General features: G+C 40.0%; 1 protein-coding gene across 1 annotated transcript in view; it reads left to right on the forward strand.

Moving 5' to 3' along the window:
• LOC148517796 (microfibril-associated glycoprotein 4-like) overlaps nt 1-19,110 on the forward strand; it is a 67,329-nt gene that overhangs the window by 7,679 nt on the left and 40,540 nt on the right. Inside the window, exons 2-3 of the mRNA XM_088478173.1 lie at nt 8,126-8,141; nt 14,057-14,220. Coding sequence (XP_088334299.1) covers nt 8,126-8,141; nt 14,057-14,220 — 180 coding nt within the window. The remainder of the gene's footprint in view (nt 1-8,125; nt 8,142-14,056; nt 14,221-19,110) is intronic.

The raw sequence follows: 19,110 nt of genomic DNA on the forward strand, positions 1-19,110 counted from the left end.
AATACACATTCTCACTCCCACCAGCCCATGTATAAATTGGTGTAGGTGGGGGCACTGGCTGTTCCGGTCACCTTGCCTCTCACCTGGAGATAGAACTGGTCTTCACAAATAAAATAATTCTTATTGAGTACGAATTGAAATTAGAAATTCATTTAATTCTCTATGTGTTTCCATATTCAGGAAGTATTTTACCGCCAAAATGCCTTTCTCATGGTTGATGCTCGTGTATAGACTTTCAACATCATACGTCACTAGCCAAGTATCATGATTTACTGTCAAATCCTGCAGTTTAGTAAGCACATTCATGGAGTCTCTGGTGCAGGAAGGTAATGATGATACATGATGACGTAAGTATTGGTCAACAAAAATATTGGCTTTTTCGGACAAACTTCCCACACCAGAGACCATTGGTCTGTCTGGTGGAATGGCCTCTTCCTTATGAATTTTTGTTAACAGATACAGCATTGCTTTCTTGGGCTTATTAATTTTAAGATAAGCAAAGTCTTGTTTCTTTATGACACCATTAGTGTATGCTTTAGTAATCATTCTATTATAAAATATGAGGAAGTTATTGGTGGAATTTAATATTAAGGGTTTAGAACACTTCGGTCATTGAGTCGTTTCCGGAGTTCTTATACGTACATAAATATTGGCCACAGAATGACATTGCACCCCTTGTCTGATGGTTTAGTCTCACACCTCTGGTCAGGTTATCCAAATGGAATTGTTTTCTTTTGCTTTCTTGATGGAACAAATTATCTAGATCCCTTGAAACCTAATCAAATAATACTTTCACTGGGGGAGAGATCTTGAAATCCAGAAAGAAGGAAGATTTGTTTCTAATTTTAGAGGGATCATGTGGATCAGGAAGATCTTGTCCTTCCGCTCCTGATTCTAATTATTTCAATATATTCAAGGCCAATTGATCCCCTACATCAAGGGATATGGAAGTGGTGGTAGTGTTGATTCCTTGTATATTATCACATATTAATTCTTGATTACAAAAATAATTTTTTTAAAGTATTTTACATGAGAATAATTGCAAGTCTTTCTCACATTCAATTTTTTCTGATGGATATTGAGATGAGAACGAGAGTCCTTTACTTAATAAAGAAATTTCATCTTCAGTGAGGTTTTTATCCATTATATTAATGATTCTCAATGTGTCATCTATTATCTCCTGTTCCTTCTCTTTTCTCTCAGTTCTTCTCTCCACTCACTGATATCTGATTTTCTTCATCCCCCCTTTTCCCCCTCCTGATCTTAAATCTTCCATGTTGGTGTGGTATCTGACCCCTTTTAGAGTTTGTCCTAAAAAATCTCTGTGGCGGTCTCTTCCATTGTTAAGGGCATCTTCACCCTCTGTGGAATCTATTTCTGATGTAGAATAATTTAGATTGTTGGTATGTCTCATACTTTGCAGATAAGTACGCTATCTGTATATGTTATTTTGTGCAAAGTCATTGTTATCTCTCTGAATTTTTTTTCTATTTCCTTTTTTATGATTCCTTAATTTATTTTTGTATATATTGTACATCTGTTGAAATTTGTCTATAGATTAAAATTTCTTGAGTTTCTTCCCAAGTGAGGCAATTTCCCTTGTGTAATGATTCAATAGGATTCCATTGTGCTTCATCAGGACTTTAATAAGGTCCTTCAAACATTGTGTCAAAATTGTATCTTATTCTTTCTTAAGGTCTCCATTTGCTAACTCAAACGTTGATAAAACTTTTGGCTTAAGGCATCTCAGTGTTATATTATTCTTGATATAATTATCAAACATTGATCTGTTCCACCATGTTTTACTCTGTTTCATCATAATTTGTTTAAGTAGAAAGAGGTCATCTGACCAGTCCCTAGTTAGTGTTACAGATCCCCCCAATTCCCCTAAAAATGCTGCATAAAAGCTATTTTTTAGTCTTTCACATCTATCATTTAGATCTTTGGTTAGATTGAATGTTATCATGCTGGTATTACAACACACTCAAGATATATTTGAATATATATATATATATATATATATATATATATATATTATGTATTACATATATGCTCCCAATATCTATATTTTGACTATGCCAGTGGATATAAAAGTTGAAAGAGTATCAGCACACCAGTGAATTAGAAGGAAATCACTACACTAGCTATTAATAAATTAATTGACCTCAATTCTATATACTCAAACAGAAATTTTATTACTGAGTGGAGGTGCTGCCAAGGAATATACACAGATAAGTATACACGGTCCCAAAGGAAAAGAAGAAAAATCCTATGATGGTGCATGAGAAGACACACATTCCTGCTCCCACCAGCCCATGTATAAATTGGTGTAGGTGGGGGCACAGACTGTTCCCATCACCGTGCCCCTCACCTGGAGATAGAACTGGTCTTCACAAATAAAATTATTCTTTGTGAGTACGAATTCCAAGAGTGAAATTAGAAAATTCATTAAATTCTCTGCATGTTTCCATATTCAAGAAGTATTTTACCACCATGATGCCTTTTTCATGGTTGATGCTCGTGTATAAGCTTTCAATGTCATACGTCGCTAGCCAAGTATCATGATTTATTGTCAAATCCTGCAGTTTAGAAAGCATATACATGGTGTCTCTGGTGTAGGAATGTTTCAACTTGTCTCTGTAAATAGAAACTATGAATCTGAATAACTGTTACTCACACATCCTAAGATGGGTATAAGGAGAACAGTAAGCAATCCATTCAATATGGACTATTTCTGTAACTCAACAAATAATGACCGATGGTTACAATTAATCCAGAGGAAAATCATGCATTATTTGGGATGTGTTTGCAGCACCGATTTGGTATATAAATGATTAATATATTGATATAAAACACACCCCTATATATGTATTTAGTTTTTCCATGGGCACCTCTAGGGTAAATATGCTGACAGCACTTTAGTAATACAGTGTATTTCTATGCAACACCAATTTTTACATGATACTGGGTTAAATAAATATCTACCTATTTATCTTGCTATAGTTTTTACTAAAATTATATGGAGGCCAGTTGCATAGGACTAGATAATAAATACTTATAATAGCATAAGTCCCCTGTATATACTATTAGGTCAAAATATTTTGGGTGCTACAACTAACACATAAAATATAAGTGTCAACTGTGGTGCACTAATAGTTAAAATATAACTTTTATTAACAACATTTTAATATGTATATGTAAATAAAAAAGTGAAAATTAAAGTAAAATTTAGAAAGTGAAAGAAAGAAATATTAGATAAATTAAAATATGCTGTGTGATGCCTTTACTCAATGTCTATATAAATATGATTAAACGATCTTCAGAAAAAGTATACAGTATATATGTTATCTCGTGTCTTTCAATATTAACCCTTGTTCAATCTAAATCACATGCATTACTATATATACTGTAAAAAGATGCAGATATAATGGTGGAAATATTCATTAGTACTATATTTAAATTTACATAGTGTGGGGGTCTCCAACCTTTAAGGCAGTGTGGGCAACATTAAAATTTGATGAAACCGAGGGCCACTAAGCTATACTGCGGTATTTAGACTATGCCCCCTCCTCACACAATTATGACCCAAAAGTGCCCCCTTCTACAATTTTAATTATGTTCAATAACTGCCCCCCTCTGCAGTGCCCTCAGTAGTACCCCTTATTCAGTGCTCCCAGTAGTGGTCCCCTTATGCAGGTCCCCAGTAGGGATCCCCTAATGCAGTGCCTCTTATACAGTGCCCCCAGTTGTGGTCCCCCTATGCACTGCCCCCAGTAGTGGTCCCACCCAGTAGTGGTCCCTCCTCATGCAAGTGCCCCCAGTAATGCTTCCCCCCAGTACTGCCCCCAGTAGTAATCCCCCCTATGCAGTGCCCCAAGTAGTGGTCCCCTGATGCAGTGCCACCAGTAGTAATCCACCCCTCCAGTAGTGGTCCCCTGATGCAGTGCCCCCAGTAGTGGTCCTCCCCTGTAGTGCCCCAAGTAGTAGTCCCCCCCAATTCAGTGGCCCCAGCAGTGCAGACACAGACAAGACAAATACATTAAACAAATAAAATAAAACACTTACCTGAATTCCCACTCTGGCTCCTGCTCCAGCCACCATCCGCTCCTCTGTCCTCCCGAGTCAGCCCACTCTGCATTATTGGAAAGACATCAAGATGTCTCTCCCATCACCCACTGCAGGAGCCTGAAGATGGAGCTCATGAGTGAGCTCCAGCCCGGCTCCTGCAGTGGGCGCAGCTGCCAGTGAGAGTCTGTCTGACTCTCATTGGCTGGCTGCCAAAGACAACACACTGCCAGCGGTGGTGGTGTGCTTATTTCTGTGTGTATTGCAGTCTGCACTTACTGTGGTCTGCACTACAGTAACCATTGGCAGGCCACAGGGAACGACTCTGTGGGCCATGGATTGAAGACCCTTGTTATAGTGCAGTGTTGGCTAACCTTGACACTCCAGCTGTTATGGAACTACATAACCCAGCATGCACTGCTACAGATTTGCTATTAGGGCATGCTGAAACTGTGGCAGGGCATGCTGGGATATATAGTTCCACAACAGCTGGAGTGTCAAGGTTAGCCAACACTGTTATAGTGTAATCCCACAAGTAAGATGCCTGTTAGTCATAGTCACATGACACGGTGTTTTCTTCAGTTAAACAGCAATATCTCTTAATATTGAAATAATAATGGTATAATTCTACATATAAGGTGCTTATTACTCAAGATTTACATTATATAGTCTGTTCTTAATTTTAGATCCAATCCAGGTGAGAGACATGTACTGGCCAAATGTTAATGGATTTGTTGTATATCCAAAATAATATAATTATTTAGGAGGTTGGTATTAATTAATTAATTTCAGATGTGCTTAAGCTATAAGAAAATTTTACTGGATGTTCACGAGCAATGATAGTATCAATGATCTCAATTAGCTCACTCTTATTACTACCTGTCCAAAGAAGAAATAAATCATCTATGTACCCGATATATAGCATTAAATTCCTGGAGATGCTGGAATCCAAAAAGAAAAACTGGTGTTCCTTTTCAAACATAAAAACGTTAGTGTACAATGGGGCCACATTGGGCCCCATCGCACATCCGGTACACTGTAGAAAACATTGGTTATTTTGTAGAAAACATTTTTTGTTAAAGTAAATTCCAACAAGTTCAGGAACAAAGCTACATCCTGGTCACATAAATCGTTACTCTGCAAAAACCTACGCATAGAATTTAAACCCATGTCATGAGGAATGATGGTGTATACATTTTTTACATCAAGAGTGCAGAGGATGGTACCCAAAGGAATTTTCCCTCTTTGGGGACAGCGCTGCGGGGAGGGGATTGCAGATTTTCACAAATGACTGGGAGCGCCACCTTGTTCTTTGAAAAGGGAACTTTGGATTATTTATATATAATATATATATATATATATATATATATATATATATACATACATACAATAGCATCAGGTCTGGCTCTCCCTATGTGTACTATAAACAATGCTGGGTGCCCGCATGGCAAATACCACAAGAGTATATGCCATATATATATATATTTAATCACAACAACAACAACATGTTGTATTATTTAAACCTACTCTATTATGGTCACTTAAGATAGGATGAAAAAAATGATATATATTTTAAAGTCTGCATACACCTACCACTTGTATGGTTATTTCTACAATATAGTCCAATTGTTTAGTGGGGTGAATGGGGGATAAAAAGGATTGTCTGGAAAGCTGTATGGTATTATGAGACTTAAGGCATATTAGTAAAGCTTTCCCCAAGGGACATTTGAACTAAATGTCAAAGTCTCTATCAGATCGGAAAAGAAAACAGAATTCTGGAGGGGGGGCATGGTGTTTAATGGGCTACACCTCAAAAGATATTGGAGGTACCGAGCTGAAACTTTGCATTGATGGGTATATCTGTTGCTTGTTGCTGCATGCCAAATTTCAGGATTTATACTGACACGGAAGTAACTTTAAGTTACTTTGGTGGTTCTCACCATTAATGTTAATGGTGAGAACCGCTCAGTGGCTGAGAGGCGGAAGGCTCACCTCTCTCAGCCAATGAGAACTTAGCACCAGGATTTCTATAGTGAAATCCCATGGCTGAGCTGTGATTCTGGTAGTACTGTCCTTAGGGGACAGTGCTAATGTTCATGTGTCTGCATACTTAATTTTTTTTTGCAAAGCCTGGGGATGCCTACAAGGAATGAAGAGAACCTGATCCACGCATTGGAGGAGGTGAGTATGGATTTTTTTATTACTGGTACCCTATGGAGTATCTACTTGGACAAGTGAATGTGATTGGCTTCAGGGATACTAGGTGAGTATGTGAGATAAGGTGTACATGATCGTTTGCATGCATGTGTTAATAAATTTGTACTTTCACAGTGTGTGTGTAATGTCTTTTTTTATATTTAATTTGCAGTGGAACTACAGATATTAGTGCACCTTAAATGCCCTGTATCCAGCATAGGTTCGCCAAGTACCAGCATGCGGGGGATTCTTGCTGAGACCTGTATAAAATGCATCCACTGGCCATGAGTGCTGGGGATAGCCCTGGGCTAGCAACCTAGTCCTGGGTTGCCCTGGAGAGGGGGTCCCCTTTTATTGGGGGGCCCAAATCCCCAGGGATCCCTGGGATTGGCAGACTAGAGGTCAGGGTTGATGTTTCGGTTGGGGGACCAGGCTGGATGTGGCATTAGCACCCCCACTAGAAAAAGTCCAGTGCTTGATCTAGATAATGCAGGGAGACCCTACACTTGGCCCATATATTTCCAAAACCAGGACTGGCTCAGCTGAGCCCAGAGCTGGTTGCACTAAATACAAGTACTCCTATGTCTTTTGTCCACTGTATTTTGGCAACTAGGCCTGGCTCTAAACTGCCTTGTGCTGACCCTACACTTGGCCTATGTGTTTTCACAACCAGGATTGGCTGTGCAAATCCCGGGGCTGTTTGTTATTTAGGGAGGAGGGGGGGGACACAACATATAAAAAAATGTCACTTGTTTTAATTTTTTTTAACACAGATGCATGGAAGTATCTCACTGACCCATCCATGCATCTGTGTCTAATTTATTTTTTTTCTCAACTGCAAGCCACACGTATTGTACTGATCCATGCATGCATTTCTGAATCATTTATTTTACACAGATGCCTGCATCATGGATCTCACTGATCCCTGCAAGCAGTCAGCTATCTTTAGAACTTGCACGATAGTTCTTATATCAAAATGTGCTGTTTAAGCACCATATTGTGTCCTGGAGTGAAGAGAAATCATTTAGGATATTGCATAATGAGCACACCATTCTGCATGTAGGAGCCTTAAGAAGTAGTTCAGGGCTGGGACCATTGGTGCCAGTGATCCCCTCTGGCCCCTGGTGCTGCCCTTGTGCAATGCCCTGCTGTTGCTACTGCTCCACACCACCGCTACTGTGCACTGCCCCACTGCCCTTCAAGCCTGCGGCCTGCCACCATGGCTATCATCTCTCCCTCTGCACCCACAAAACACCTTGTGTGTGCTTTCCCCTCCACCACCAATGCTAGTGCACCATTTTGTTGCACTTCTTCTCTGCTGGTGGCCTGGTTTGCTGCTCTCATCCCTGATGGTTAATAAATTTTAAAAAAAACAATGAAATTCTATAGACATGTCCCATTAAGACTTCTTAGACATGATCTGAAATTTCACAAAACCTTCTGAATTTCTGCCACTCAAACTTAAAAAATCAATGAAATTCTGATCATTAAAGCTGACGCCTTAATGGATGTGTTCCTTATGCATTACAGATACGGTATGCCATCACACCCTGTGGTTAACTGCAGATTCATAACTTCCATATATATTTACAACCCCTTTCACAGTTGCCACAACTCCTGGATGGCAAATGGATGCAACCTGTATTTGGTGATTGGCGTGACCTATTTCTGAGGCGTGGAGTCTAATGTACTGGCGGTGTTCACCAGGGACCCTCGCAAGAGGGTTTGGGCTTGGCTGTGTCTGACACACAGGTCACGGCCCTCAGAATAGGTTCCCTTATACAGGTGCTGGTGAATTCTGGATGGAGTGGAGAAGACTTTCAGCGTAGTGAACAGACCTGGTCAGAACCAAACGGACAACAAGGTACCAGGGAGCAGATGTGTGCAGATCGTAGAGGATAGCCAAGGTCAAACCAGATTACCAAATGCAGCACCAGGGATTAGACAGAAGCAGGTCAGGAACAAAACTTGCAGGAATCCTCTAATCCGTGCAGCTGGTGATTGCACTGAGCTGGATAACAGGCTGAAACTTATGTTTGCTGAGTAAGTTCACAGGAACAGCTCGTGATTTCTGAACTGGAATACAGCAACACACAGATCAGTACACAGGAACTGTAGATAATGAGCCAGATAGCAGTGTTGGTTTTCTGCACAAAGAAGCCAAAGGTTAGAAGGAAGCAACTCTTTGCTCTGACACCAGTGGGAGTTCTCACAGGGGATATGAATCTACTGCCAGTCTCTGATAGGCTGCTGAGGCAGGAGCACTCCCACTGGAAGAATGCTAGCAGCTGACATAGTGCATGATGGTGATGTCAGTGCTTGGTTCTCGAACAAGGTCAGACAGAAATCCTGACCTGCAGCAAATGGTGATATAAGTCACACAATTTGAGTAGAGTGTGCTTCCATATCTAATTGCATCCCCTTTCACAGTCCTCACATAACCTCACACATTGTCTTTCTTTCACATCCTCCTGACATTTGGCCGACATTCCTGTGTGACTGGACCATGCAGCCCACCAAGAAACTCTGCATTCTGGCTGGACATAAATTGCAATATATATCACCTATCCTTGTGTATCAATGCCTATTTCCCTATAGATTGTAAGCTTGCAAGCAGGGCCTTCCTACCTATATATCTGTCTGTTTATTACCCAGTTTTGTTCTATTAATGTTTCTAATTGTAAAGTGCAACAGAATATGCTGCACTATATAAAAAACTGTTAATAAATAAATAAAAAAAATATTTAGCACTCTCACAGAGTGAGATTGCTGTCACTCACAATATGGTGGAGTTGCAAATTCACAGCATTGTGTGCTCATTGGAATACACACCTGCAGTCTATTCAACTGAAGTCTGGGCAGAAGAGGGCTCAAGAAGTGATCTAGTGCCCTAAACAAGGGCTAGGTTGTTTGTCAATTTCTATATTCTGATTTCCATGCTGGAAGTAAAGCACCATTTTCATTTAATTTACTGGAATGACATGTGTGGACTCTAATTCAGCACCTTATGACTGCACCACTGACACCAATCTATTGAGCTAATTACCCCAAGTTATCACAATATACAGTGATATATATATATATATATATATATATATATATATTAGACACCCCCCATAAAAATCCTGTGTTTGCCCCTGTGTAGCCAATTAGTTTTTCCTGCCTTTGATGTTGCTCCCAGATGTCATTGTGAGTAGGGTAGGTGGCAAGAAGCTACCTAGGTTTTGGGCTCTTTTAAAGATAACCCTAGTTCCTGTTTCCATTTAATTCTTCAGGGTATATATGGGACACTACTAATTTTTTGCAAATGTTACTGTCCATTAAGTGGCAAACCAGGTATTTAATGATTACTTTCGATGTGCAAGCTTTATATACTAATATCCCCCATAATTTAGGAATTGAGGTGGTACATCATTATCTTCAATTAAATTATACAATAACTGAAGGCCTCAAGAAGTTTATAATAGATAGCATAAGCTTTATACTATCCCATATTTAATTCTTATTTAACTGCCAATTTTATATATAAATCAGAGGCACAATGATGGGGACCAGGTTTGCCCTGAGCTTCACAAACCTCTATTTGGGTCTCTTGGAGGAGAGGCTCATTTGGGGTGGCAAATTTGGGTAGAACCTGGTCCTCTATGGTAAGTTTATCAATGACCTAGTTTTCATATGGGATAGTGGTGAGGAGTGAGTAAACAATTTTGTAAAGTACATTAATAAAAACCTATTTCAACTTATTTTCACCAGTAATTGTAGCAGGTCGCATGTGGATTTTATGGATATTACAGTCTCAATTAAAGAGGATTGTATTTTCACTTGCATGTATCAAAAATACACTGATACAGTACTTACAATTTCATCCCATTTAGAAGAAACCACCACAAAAAGTGGTTGCAGAATATCCCATCAGGTCAACTATGTCAAATTCATAAAAATTAATCTGATTATAATGAACTTAAGGATCATTCAAACTATTAGAAGCTTTTTGAAAAAGAAAGTATCCAGAATCATTATAGCAGGACTCCTATAATAAAATATCAGGGATGGAGAAAAAAAAAAAACTTCTCAACTGGGCCATCCATAAAGGAAAAACAACAGTCACAATCTATGGGGGCTACCAAATTTATAACTAAATATAACTCAGAAGCAGAGAATATTAGGAAAATAATTAATATCAATCAAAAAATATTATACACAGATCAGATCCTGAAGAATTAAATGGGAACAGGAACTAGGGTTATCTTTAAAAGAGCCCAAAACCTAGGTAGCTTGTTGCCACCTACCCTACTCACAATGACATCTGGGAGCAAACATCAAAGGCAGGAAAAACTAATTGGCTACCCACAGTAGTTATAGGTTGTTACAAGTGTGGTTCCACAAAATGTATTATGGATTCAATACAACTCAAAACTTTGTCTTTTACTTTCTTTATCCTATATCAACTGTAAATATATGCTATATACCTTACTAATATATGCTATATACCTTATTAACTGCTCCTAAGGGATCTAGTATATAGGCCATACCACCCACCGAATCAGGGACAGGTTTTTGGAATATTGTAGAAATGTTCTGAGAAAATCAACAGAACATCCAGGCATTTTATAGAAGAACATCAAGGAGATTATAAATGTATGAAAATCGTAGGGATAGAAACCATCACCCCCACAGCCCGAGGGGGGATAGATATTTCAGGTTGTGCCTAGGAGAAACATATTGGGTTCATAAAATGTGCACTTTGCAGCCTGATGGTCTGAATGGGTATACATATACAGACTTTGACATTTTGTTAATTTTAGCACCAGAGGTCCCATGGGCGAATCTTTACTAATATACCTTAAGTCTCATAATACCATCTAGTAATCAGATATCCCTTTATCTATACACCAGCTATGAGGAATATGTATTCCATTCCATCATTTTTATCCCTCATTCACCCCACTATACAGTTGGACTATATCATACTAAATATACATACAAGTTGCAGGTGTATGCAGAATTAAAAAATATATATATATATATATATATATCTGTGGCCGGAAGCCGGCCCCATGTGTATAGCGGTGGCCTCGGCACTGAAGGGGTTAACCCCCATGCTGCAGTGCCATTTTTAAAAGGACAGGTGCCCATTGTAAATGTTATTTGTTTCCACTCAGGCATTTTCAGGAGTCACCATGAAAACCCAAAATCCATCAAAAGCTTTCTTTTAGGCAAAATAAACTGTCATAGATCTTCTCTGCAACAAACGATGATGTCCCTTAGGTTATATCCTCACCGGGGAATATCAGAAGATATGTGAATGAAGAATAGAAAACAATAGTGCAGAGATCTCCAAACAGACAAAATGAAGTTTATTTTCATAAGTTACACTCACATTTTAAAAAGATATAACAAGCATATAGGCAGTGATCTGCTAGTGTAGTATATATCTTCCGACTAAAGCTGAGATGGATAACAGCCAGAATGAAGCCCAGTTGCGGATACTTAGCTCATCCAAAAGGGGAGAAATACAGTCACCACCAGGTCTGCTGTAGCAGGTTTACAGCCACCGCTTCACGCGTTTCGGAACCAAGTCCTTTTTCAAAAGCGGATATGGCTGCATTGCAATGTGGGGCCTTATATACCCCTCCCAATCTACACATAACACAAAATCATTGCAGGTGATTGTCCTAATTTAGACAAGGAAAAAACAATATATGTGATTAGAGTTCTGGTTTGCGTTCCATACGGCGGATCCAAGATTGCCGCCGCTATATTGCGTTCCATGTAGCGGATCCAAGATGGCCACCATTGTTTGCGTTCCACATGGCGGATCCAAGATGGCCGCTGCTATATTGCGTTCCATGCGGCGGATTGAGCAATAAACATCTTGCCTTCAGTTCGAGTACATCTGTACTCTGCGACCAACAGAATTGTGCCAAATGCTATTCCGTTCTCCTACTGTTCTGGGTTGAGTCTCCGAAACTCAAGCCCTCTGCCCGCTACCGTGCAGACCTGTTCCATTGCAAGGGATCAGGTGGGAACAGCCGACACCAAAGAGGAGGTGTGTCCGCAGCCAGTCGATGCATACGCAGCAGAGTGGTTCCAGGCGCCGGCGGCAGGAGCATGAGTGTACCTAAGGAGCGGTTCCAAATGCCAATGGTAGAATTTGGTGGTGGCAACATCATTACGCCCACGGCGCAGTGGGCAGAGTCAGTGACAGTTGGTCACTGATGGTAAGCTGGAATCGATGATACCCCAAGGTCAAGTGGGGATCAAGACCCCAATCTGTGATCAGGAGTCTGGGCTGGAAGCCATCTGGTCACATATATATATGATCATGTGAAACAATGTCCAAACACTGTAATTTTCACTTGTTGAAAGTATATACAATTTGTTTTTGCTGTGATTTCTCCATGTCCTCTCTGTAAAATCTGATCCAACTTTTGTAACTGTCACATATAAAAGTGTCTCAAATAGTGTATAAGCTTTGGGAATGTGTAGAAGATTAAGATCTGTGACTTAGGTGAATTCCTTAAAATTCACTAATCGAAATATAAATTTGCAATAACTATATTTATCAAAAGAACAATATAATATAAATGTGATAATTAAACAATGTTTGCAGCATTATATATAATATACTTTGTGGGAGTGATTTATTCATGCCAAATATATAATGAATTTTAGATGATATCATATACAATGTGATATATATGTTTTGCTTATGTGGGTCTTTTATATATGTCCTTTTCTTTTATACTTTAGGTTTAGGGTACAGTAAGGGGGTTTAGGGTTAGGCTGTAGGGAAGAGGTTACGGTTAGGCACCACTAAGGGATGGTTAGGGTGGGGGACAGGGTTTAGGGATATGGTAATTACCTGCCCTGGCGGGATCTTCTTCCTTTGGACTGCCGGTGTTGGGATATGAACTGGTGGCTGTTCATATGGGTCTCCATACCCATTCCGGATATAATTACTCCTGAAAGTAATCTATATCAAATTGGATATACTCTCTGTGACTTTTAAGATTGTTATATGTATATTTTTTTAGTTGTGGGATTGTGACAATAAATGTGTTTATTTTTTACAGTGACTTATTTTATTGGTATTTAATAGAATTGAACATCCAGTTTTAATAATTTATGTTCTTGAAAATACTACACGCTTTCACTGGCAGTTGCAACCAATTAAACCATATACACAGGTTGCAAGATGACCGCCAATGTTTTTAACAAACCTGCTAAAATCAGTAGCATGAAGCATGTTTATTATTTGTGTTCAATTTTGTGTTCAAATTCAATTCAAATATTAGCAAATCAGGGGATCCTGTGTTGGTCTATGTAACTGATGTTTAGACAATATTTGATATTGAAGGGGATTTAGTTTTACATTCGATTTCATTTTCGATTTTGACTCTAGTAAATCTCTGATGCTCAAAATCAAATGCATATTGAAAGCAAAATCACCTAAAATCCCAAATCAACCAAAATTGAACTTTTGTAAATATAACCCTAGGAGCCTTTTTAAAGGTGCATAAAAGTAAATTTGCGCCAAGCAATACACAACTTTGCGTGCCTGAGGGCTTTACGGATTTGCACTCATATGTGTTATATCCCCACTTGCAGCTAAAATGGTGTGACTAAGCGGTAACTGGGCATCTGCACTCAGGCTAAGTGTTCCGCTGATGTGCCGTGGGCATGTAGACAGAATTTTGTTCCATGATCCGCTAAAGGACCCAACTTATAATATCCTGTCGTTTATTGTTGGTGTACTGTATATTTTACACTTAACTCTTCGCTTATCTTCTAGTTCATATTGTTCAGTGCTCAGGAATCAATCACCCAATTGACTGCTCAGATCTGTTTGCCAGGGGTTGGAGAGCAGATGGCGTGTACATGATATACCCAGGTGGATGGTACACCCCTGCCATACCTGTGTACTGTGACATGACCAGTGATATTAGACCATGGACGGTAAGTGAAAGCAGTGAACCCAAAAGTGGAAGGAGAATGCTGGTCTAGACTCACATCCAAGTTCATTCCCTTCATAGTTCCTCGTACTATATGCTGGGTATAACGTTACACACAGCCACTCCACACAGTCGAATGGTGTAAACTTATATTGTATGTTACAGTAATAATTTCCATTTTGATAAATGTAACAGATGGTTTCCCCCAATCACTGAAAACTCAGGTTTATGTCATATTTGCCAACTCTCCCTGATTGTCAGAGGGACTCCCTGAAATAGTAGCAATCTCCCTGTCTCCCTGAAGACTCCAGCAATCTCCCTGATTGTACCTTACCCCCCATTATGAAACTATATTATATATACAAAAACAACAGATATATACATTCAAATATGATCATTAGTAAAATCTCCCTGCATTGGGTACAAGGCATAATGATCCCTATGGCTACATGCATTTCTGATAAGAATCAGTGTGTATTCATCAGCTGTCCATTCATTTATTGTAATTAACACATGTAAATATAAACCGTTAAGCCGTTAAGCTAGCTTAATACTAATAAAACATTACAAAGACACCACTGCAATGGTTTAAAGATCAACGGTATTTATTTAATTAATTTTATTTAATAATAATAAGGGTGGCAAAGAAGGATGCTACCACACACCAGCTCTAGCCAATTGACTACCTTAAAAAATTGGGGGACGACTAAAATGACCCCCCTCTATAACAGCATAACCTGCATTGTGCAGGACTCACCACCCCTTACTATGGCACAGTGTGGATGCTCCGTAAGGAAACACCTGCTGTCCTTGAGCAGGGGTAGGACATAGCCGCCATCTTTCAAAAGGGTAAGTGCCCCACAATGACCACTTATGCCACGTGTGGCTGCTGGCTAGTAGCACCTTCCTGCCATGGCTAGGTTCTGAAAAAACCGCAGCCCGCCACCCTAAGCTAACATAAACCCTAAATGGACCTAGTCCCTAATCAATGAAGAAATGAAAAAATATCTTGAAGCAATACTTCTAAACCAGTGTCAGAAAGATGCACCCCATCCGACCTGAAGTATTGTGGACTCTGTAAAGTGAACAACTGATGTCTAACCACTACTCCACCAGAAGCAGACACATACTTAAAAATAGCAGCATTGACCTTTATTCTACACTTGTCTATGGCCACCAGATCCCTGGAACCTCTCCAAACAAATCTAGGTATCATTTCTGACCACACTACAGTACGTGAGCCTTCACTTTCAAAATCAGGTCAATACCTTTTACCTGCTCTATGTCATTGCCTCTGAGGTGCACTACCAACCATCCTGATCTCCCCCAAAGACGTTCTTTCTTAAAAATTAAATCCAAAAACACTGCCTACCTTAAACCATGTCTTCATAGCTAATGGATGCCTTTCGGACCAAAATATGTAGGAGTGACCTACAATCCACACTTGCTCCATTGATGTATGGGATGCTGTAAAAGAAGAATCCCTAAATGACAGTATCCTTATCCAGAAACTAAGTAACTGAAACGATTAATACAAAAACTGAGTTATTAACGAACTATAAAAAACCCAAGTGAAGGAGAGAAATAAAAACGTCCCGTGGACCTTGATGTTCAGCCAATTGTAATTTAGGCCCCCTCGGAGGAAAATTAAAAATCCATTCACACCCCCATTTTTTGAATGCTAGCCATTCAAAAACTGACGGGTAAGCAACATTTTTGGGTTAGCGTAACCGTTGCAACTTCAAACCATATCAAAACGAACATAAGACTTAAAAGCTGAAGACTTCCAGTGGCCCATCTCCTGGATGGCTGAGGCTGGCAAACCTACTTCTGTGTCTACTTCTATTCCCAGATATGAAAGGCAACATGTAGGGCCCTCCGTCTTGTCGTGTGCAATCGGAACCCCCATGACCTGGAACAATGCGCGGACTGAAAACAAAAGATCCTGAGAAACGTTACTGTCTCTTGGGCCTATAAAAAGAAAATCATCCAAGTATTTTTATTTATTTATTTTATTTATTAACAGTTTCTTATATAGCGCAGCATATTCCGTTGCGCTTTACAATTGGAAAAATTGATAGAACAAAACAGGGTAATAACAGACAGACATAGAGGTAAGAGGGCCCTGCTTGCAAGCTTACAATCTATAGGGAAATAGGCATTGATACACAAGGATAGGTGCTATATATATTGCAATTTGGTCTGGCCTGAATGCAGAGTTTCTTGGTGGGCTGCATGATCCAGTCACACAGAATGTTGGCAAAATGTCAGGAGTATGTGAAAGAAAGACAATATGTGAGGTTATGTGTGGACTGTGAGAGGGGATGTAATAAGACATGGAAGCTATGAAGGTTATGTGGTCAGTTCTGGAATCTGATAAGCTTGTCTGAAGAGATGAGTTTTCAGGGAACGCCTGAAGGATTGAAGAGTAGAGGTAAGTCTTATTGTGTGTGGTAAGGCATTCCATAGAGTGGGTGCAGCCCGAAGAAAGTCCAGTAACCGTAAATGGGAGCAAGTAATGCGCGGGCATGAGAGACGCAGATCTTGTGCTGAGCGGAGAGGTCGGGTTGGGAGATATTTTGAGATGAGTGAAGAGATGTATGTTGGTATAATTTGGTTAATGGCCTTATGTGTAAATAACAGTATTTTGTATTGAATACGGTAGAAAACCGGCAACCAATGGAGGGACTGACAGAGCGGGGCAGCAGACGATGAACGTTTGGCAAGGAAGATAAGCCTTGCAGCTGCATTCATAATGGATTGTAATGGCGATAGCCTGTTTTTGGGAAGACCAGTAAGGAGACTATTGCAATAGTCAATGCGGGAAATAATGAGTGCATGGATTAGAGTTTTTGCAGTGTCTTGTGTGAGATATGGTCGAATTTTGTATATGTTTTTTAGATGTATGTAACCTGATTTTGAGACAGATTGAATGTGGGGAACAAAGGACAGTTCAGAATCAAGGATGACACCAAGGCAGCGAGCTTGTGGGGTGGGGTGGATTGTTGAGTTATCAACAGTGATAAAGAGATCAGATTGGTAACTGTTATTGGCCAGTGGAAATATAATTAATTCTGTTTTAGAAATATTAAGTTTCAGGTAGCGAGATGACATCCAAGATGAAATGGCAGAAATACATTCAGTGACACGGACCAATACAGATGGTGAGAAATCTGGAGAGGATAGGTAGATTTGAGTTTCATCCGCATACAGATGGTACTGAAATCCAAAAGAGCGGATTAGTTTGCCAAGAGAGGTGCTATAGATTGAGAATAGCAAAGGACCTAAGACAGAGCCTTGCGGTACTCCAACTGATAGAGGTAGCAAAGAGGAGGCAGAATCAGAAAAACAAACAGAAAAAGAGCGATCAGATAGGTAGGAAGAGAACCAAGAAAGAGCTGTGTCCTTAAGACCTAGGGATTGTAATGTTTGTACGAGAAGAGAGTGGTCAACAGTGTCAAAAGCAGCAGAGAGATCTAGAAGAATTATAAGTGAGTAATGGCCTTTAGCCTTGGCAGTGACCAAATCATTTACTACCTTAGTCAGTGCTGTCTCTGTGGAGTGCTGGGAACGGAAGCCAGACTGAAGTGGGTCCAATAAGTTGTGGGTGTTAAGAAAGTGTGTGAGGTGGGTGTAGAGAAGTCTCTCCAATAGCTTAGAGGGGCATGGGAGCTGGGAGATTGGACGGTAATTAGAGAGAGTGTTAGGGTCAGAATTTTGTTTTTTCAGAATGGGAGTAATCACTGCATGCTTGAACAGTGATGGAAAGATGCCAGTAGAAAGAGAGAGATTACAGATTTTAGTTAGGGTTGGGATGAGCACAGGAGACAGAGCTTCACTAATTTGTGTCGGTATAGGATCTAGAGGAGAGGTAATAGAGTAGGAGGATGAGAAGAGTGTAGATACTTCATCTTCATTTGTGGGGTCAAATGAAGAGAATGCGCCAGAGGGTTCAGGTAGGGAATTGAGTAGGTCACTAGCTGAGGAAGAGAATAACATTTCATTTTGGATTTTATCAATCTTTTCCTTGAAATAGGAAGCAAGATCTTGTGCACAGATAGTAGCAGGTGGCTTGGGTGAGGGAGGGGTAAGAAGCAATTTAAATGTATTAAAAAGTCGCTTGGGGTTAGAGGCTTGAGCAGAGATAAGAGATTGGAAATATATTTGCTTGGCAGTGTCCAGAGCAGTACGATAAGAGTTGTAGATAGACTTATATGTGAGGAAGTCACTTGGAGTGCGAGACTTTCGCCACTGACGTTCTACTTTACGTGAGAGTTTTTGTAGATGCCTTATTAAGTTAGAATGCCACGATTGACGTCTAAGTCTACGCGGAGTGTGATGGGTAGCTGGAGCTACTTCATCGAGGGCTTTTACTAGAATCTGGTTTAGGTGTGATGCAGCAGTCTCAGGAGAAGTGAGTGTAGAAATTGGTGAGAGTCGTTGCTGTAGAGAGGTAGATAGTTGTTGAAAGTTAATCACATTAATATTTTTGCGGGTTTTAGGAGGTTTGGTTGATTTCACTGACATTGAGGTTGATGTAATGGAGGAAAGTGTGCAGGTGATAAGCTTGTGATCTGAGAGAGGGAAAGGAGCATTAGTGAAATTAGAAACTGAGCATAGTCTGGTAAATACAAGATCAAGGCAGTGGCCCTCCTCATGAGTAGAGGAGTCAGTCCATTGGGAGAGGCCAAGAGAGGAGGTTAGAGAGAGTAGTTTGGAGGCATGAGGAGATTGTGGACTGTCAATGGGGATATTGAAATCACCCATAATGATGGTGGAGATGTCTGAGGATAGGAAGTGAGGGAGCCAGGCTGAAAAATGTTTCAGAAATTGTTGCGGTGGCCCAGGTGGGCGATAGATAGCAGCAACTCGCAGAGAGAAAGGGGTGAAAGTC

The sequence above is a fragment of the Taudactylus pleione genome, unplaced genomic scaffold, assembly GCF_031769625.1.
Source record: "Taudactylus pleione unplaced genomic scaffold, aTauple2 ptg000209l, whole genome shotgun sequence".
NCBI classification, from domain to species: Eukaryota; Metazoa; Chordata; class Amphibia; order Anura; family Myobatrachidae; genus Taudactylus; species Taudactylus pleione.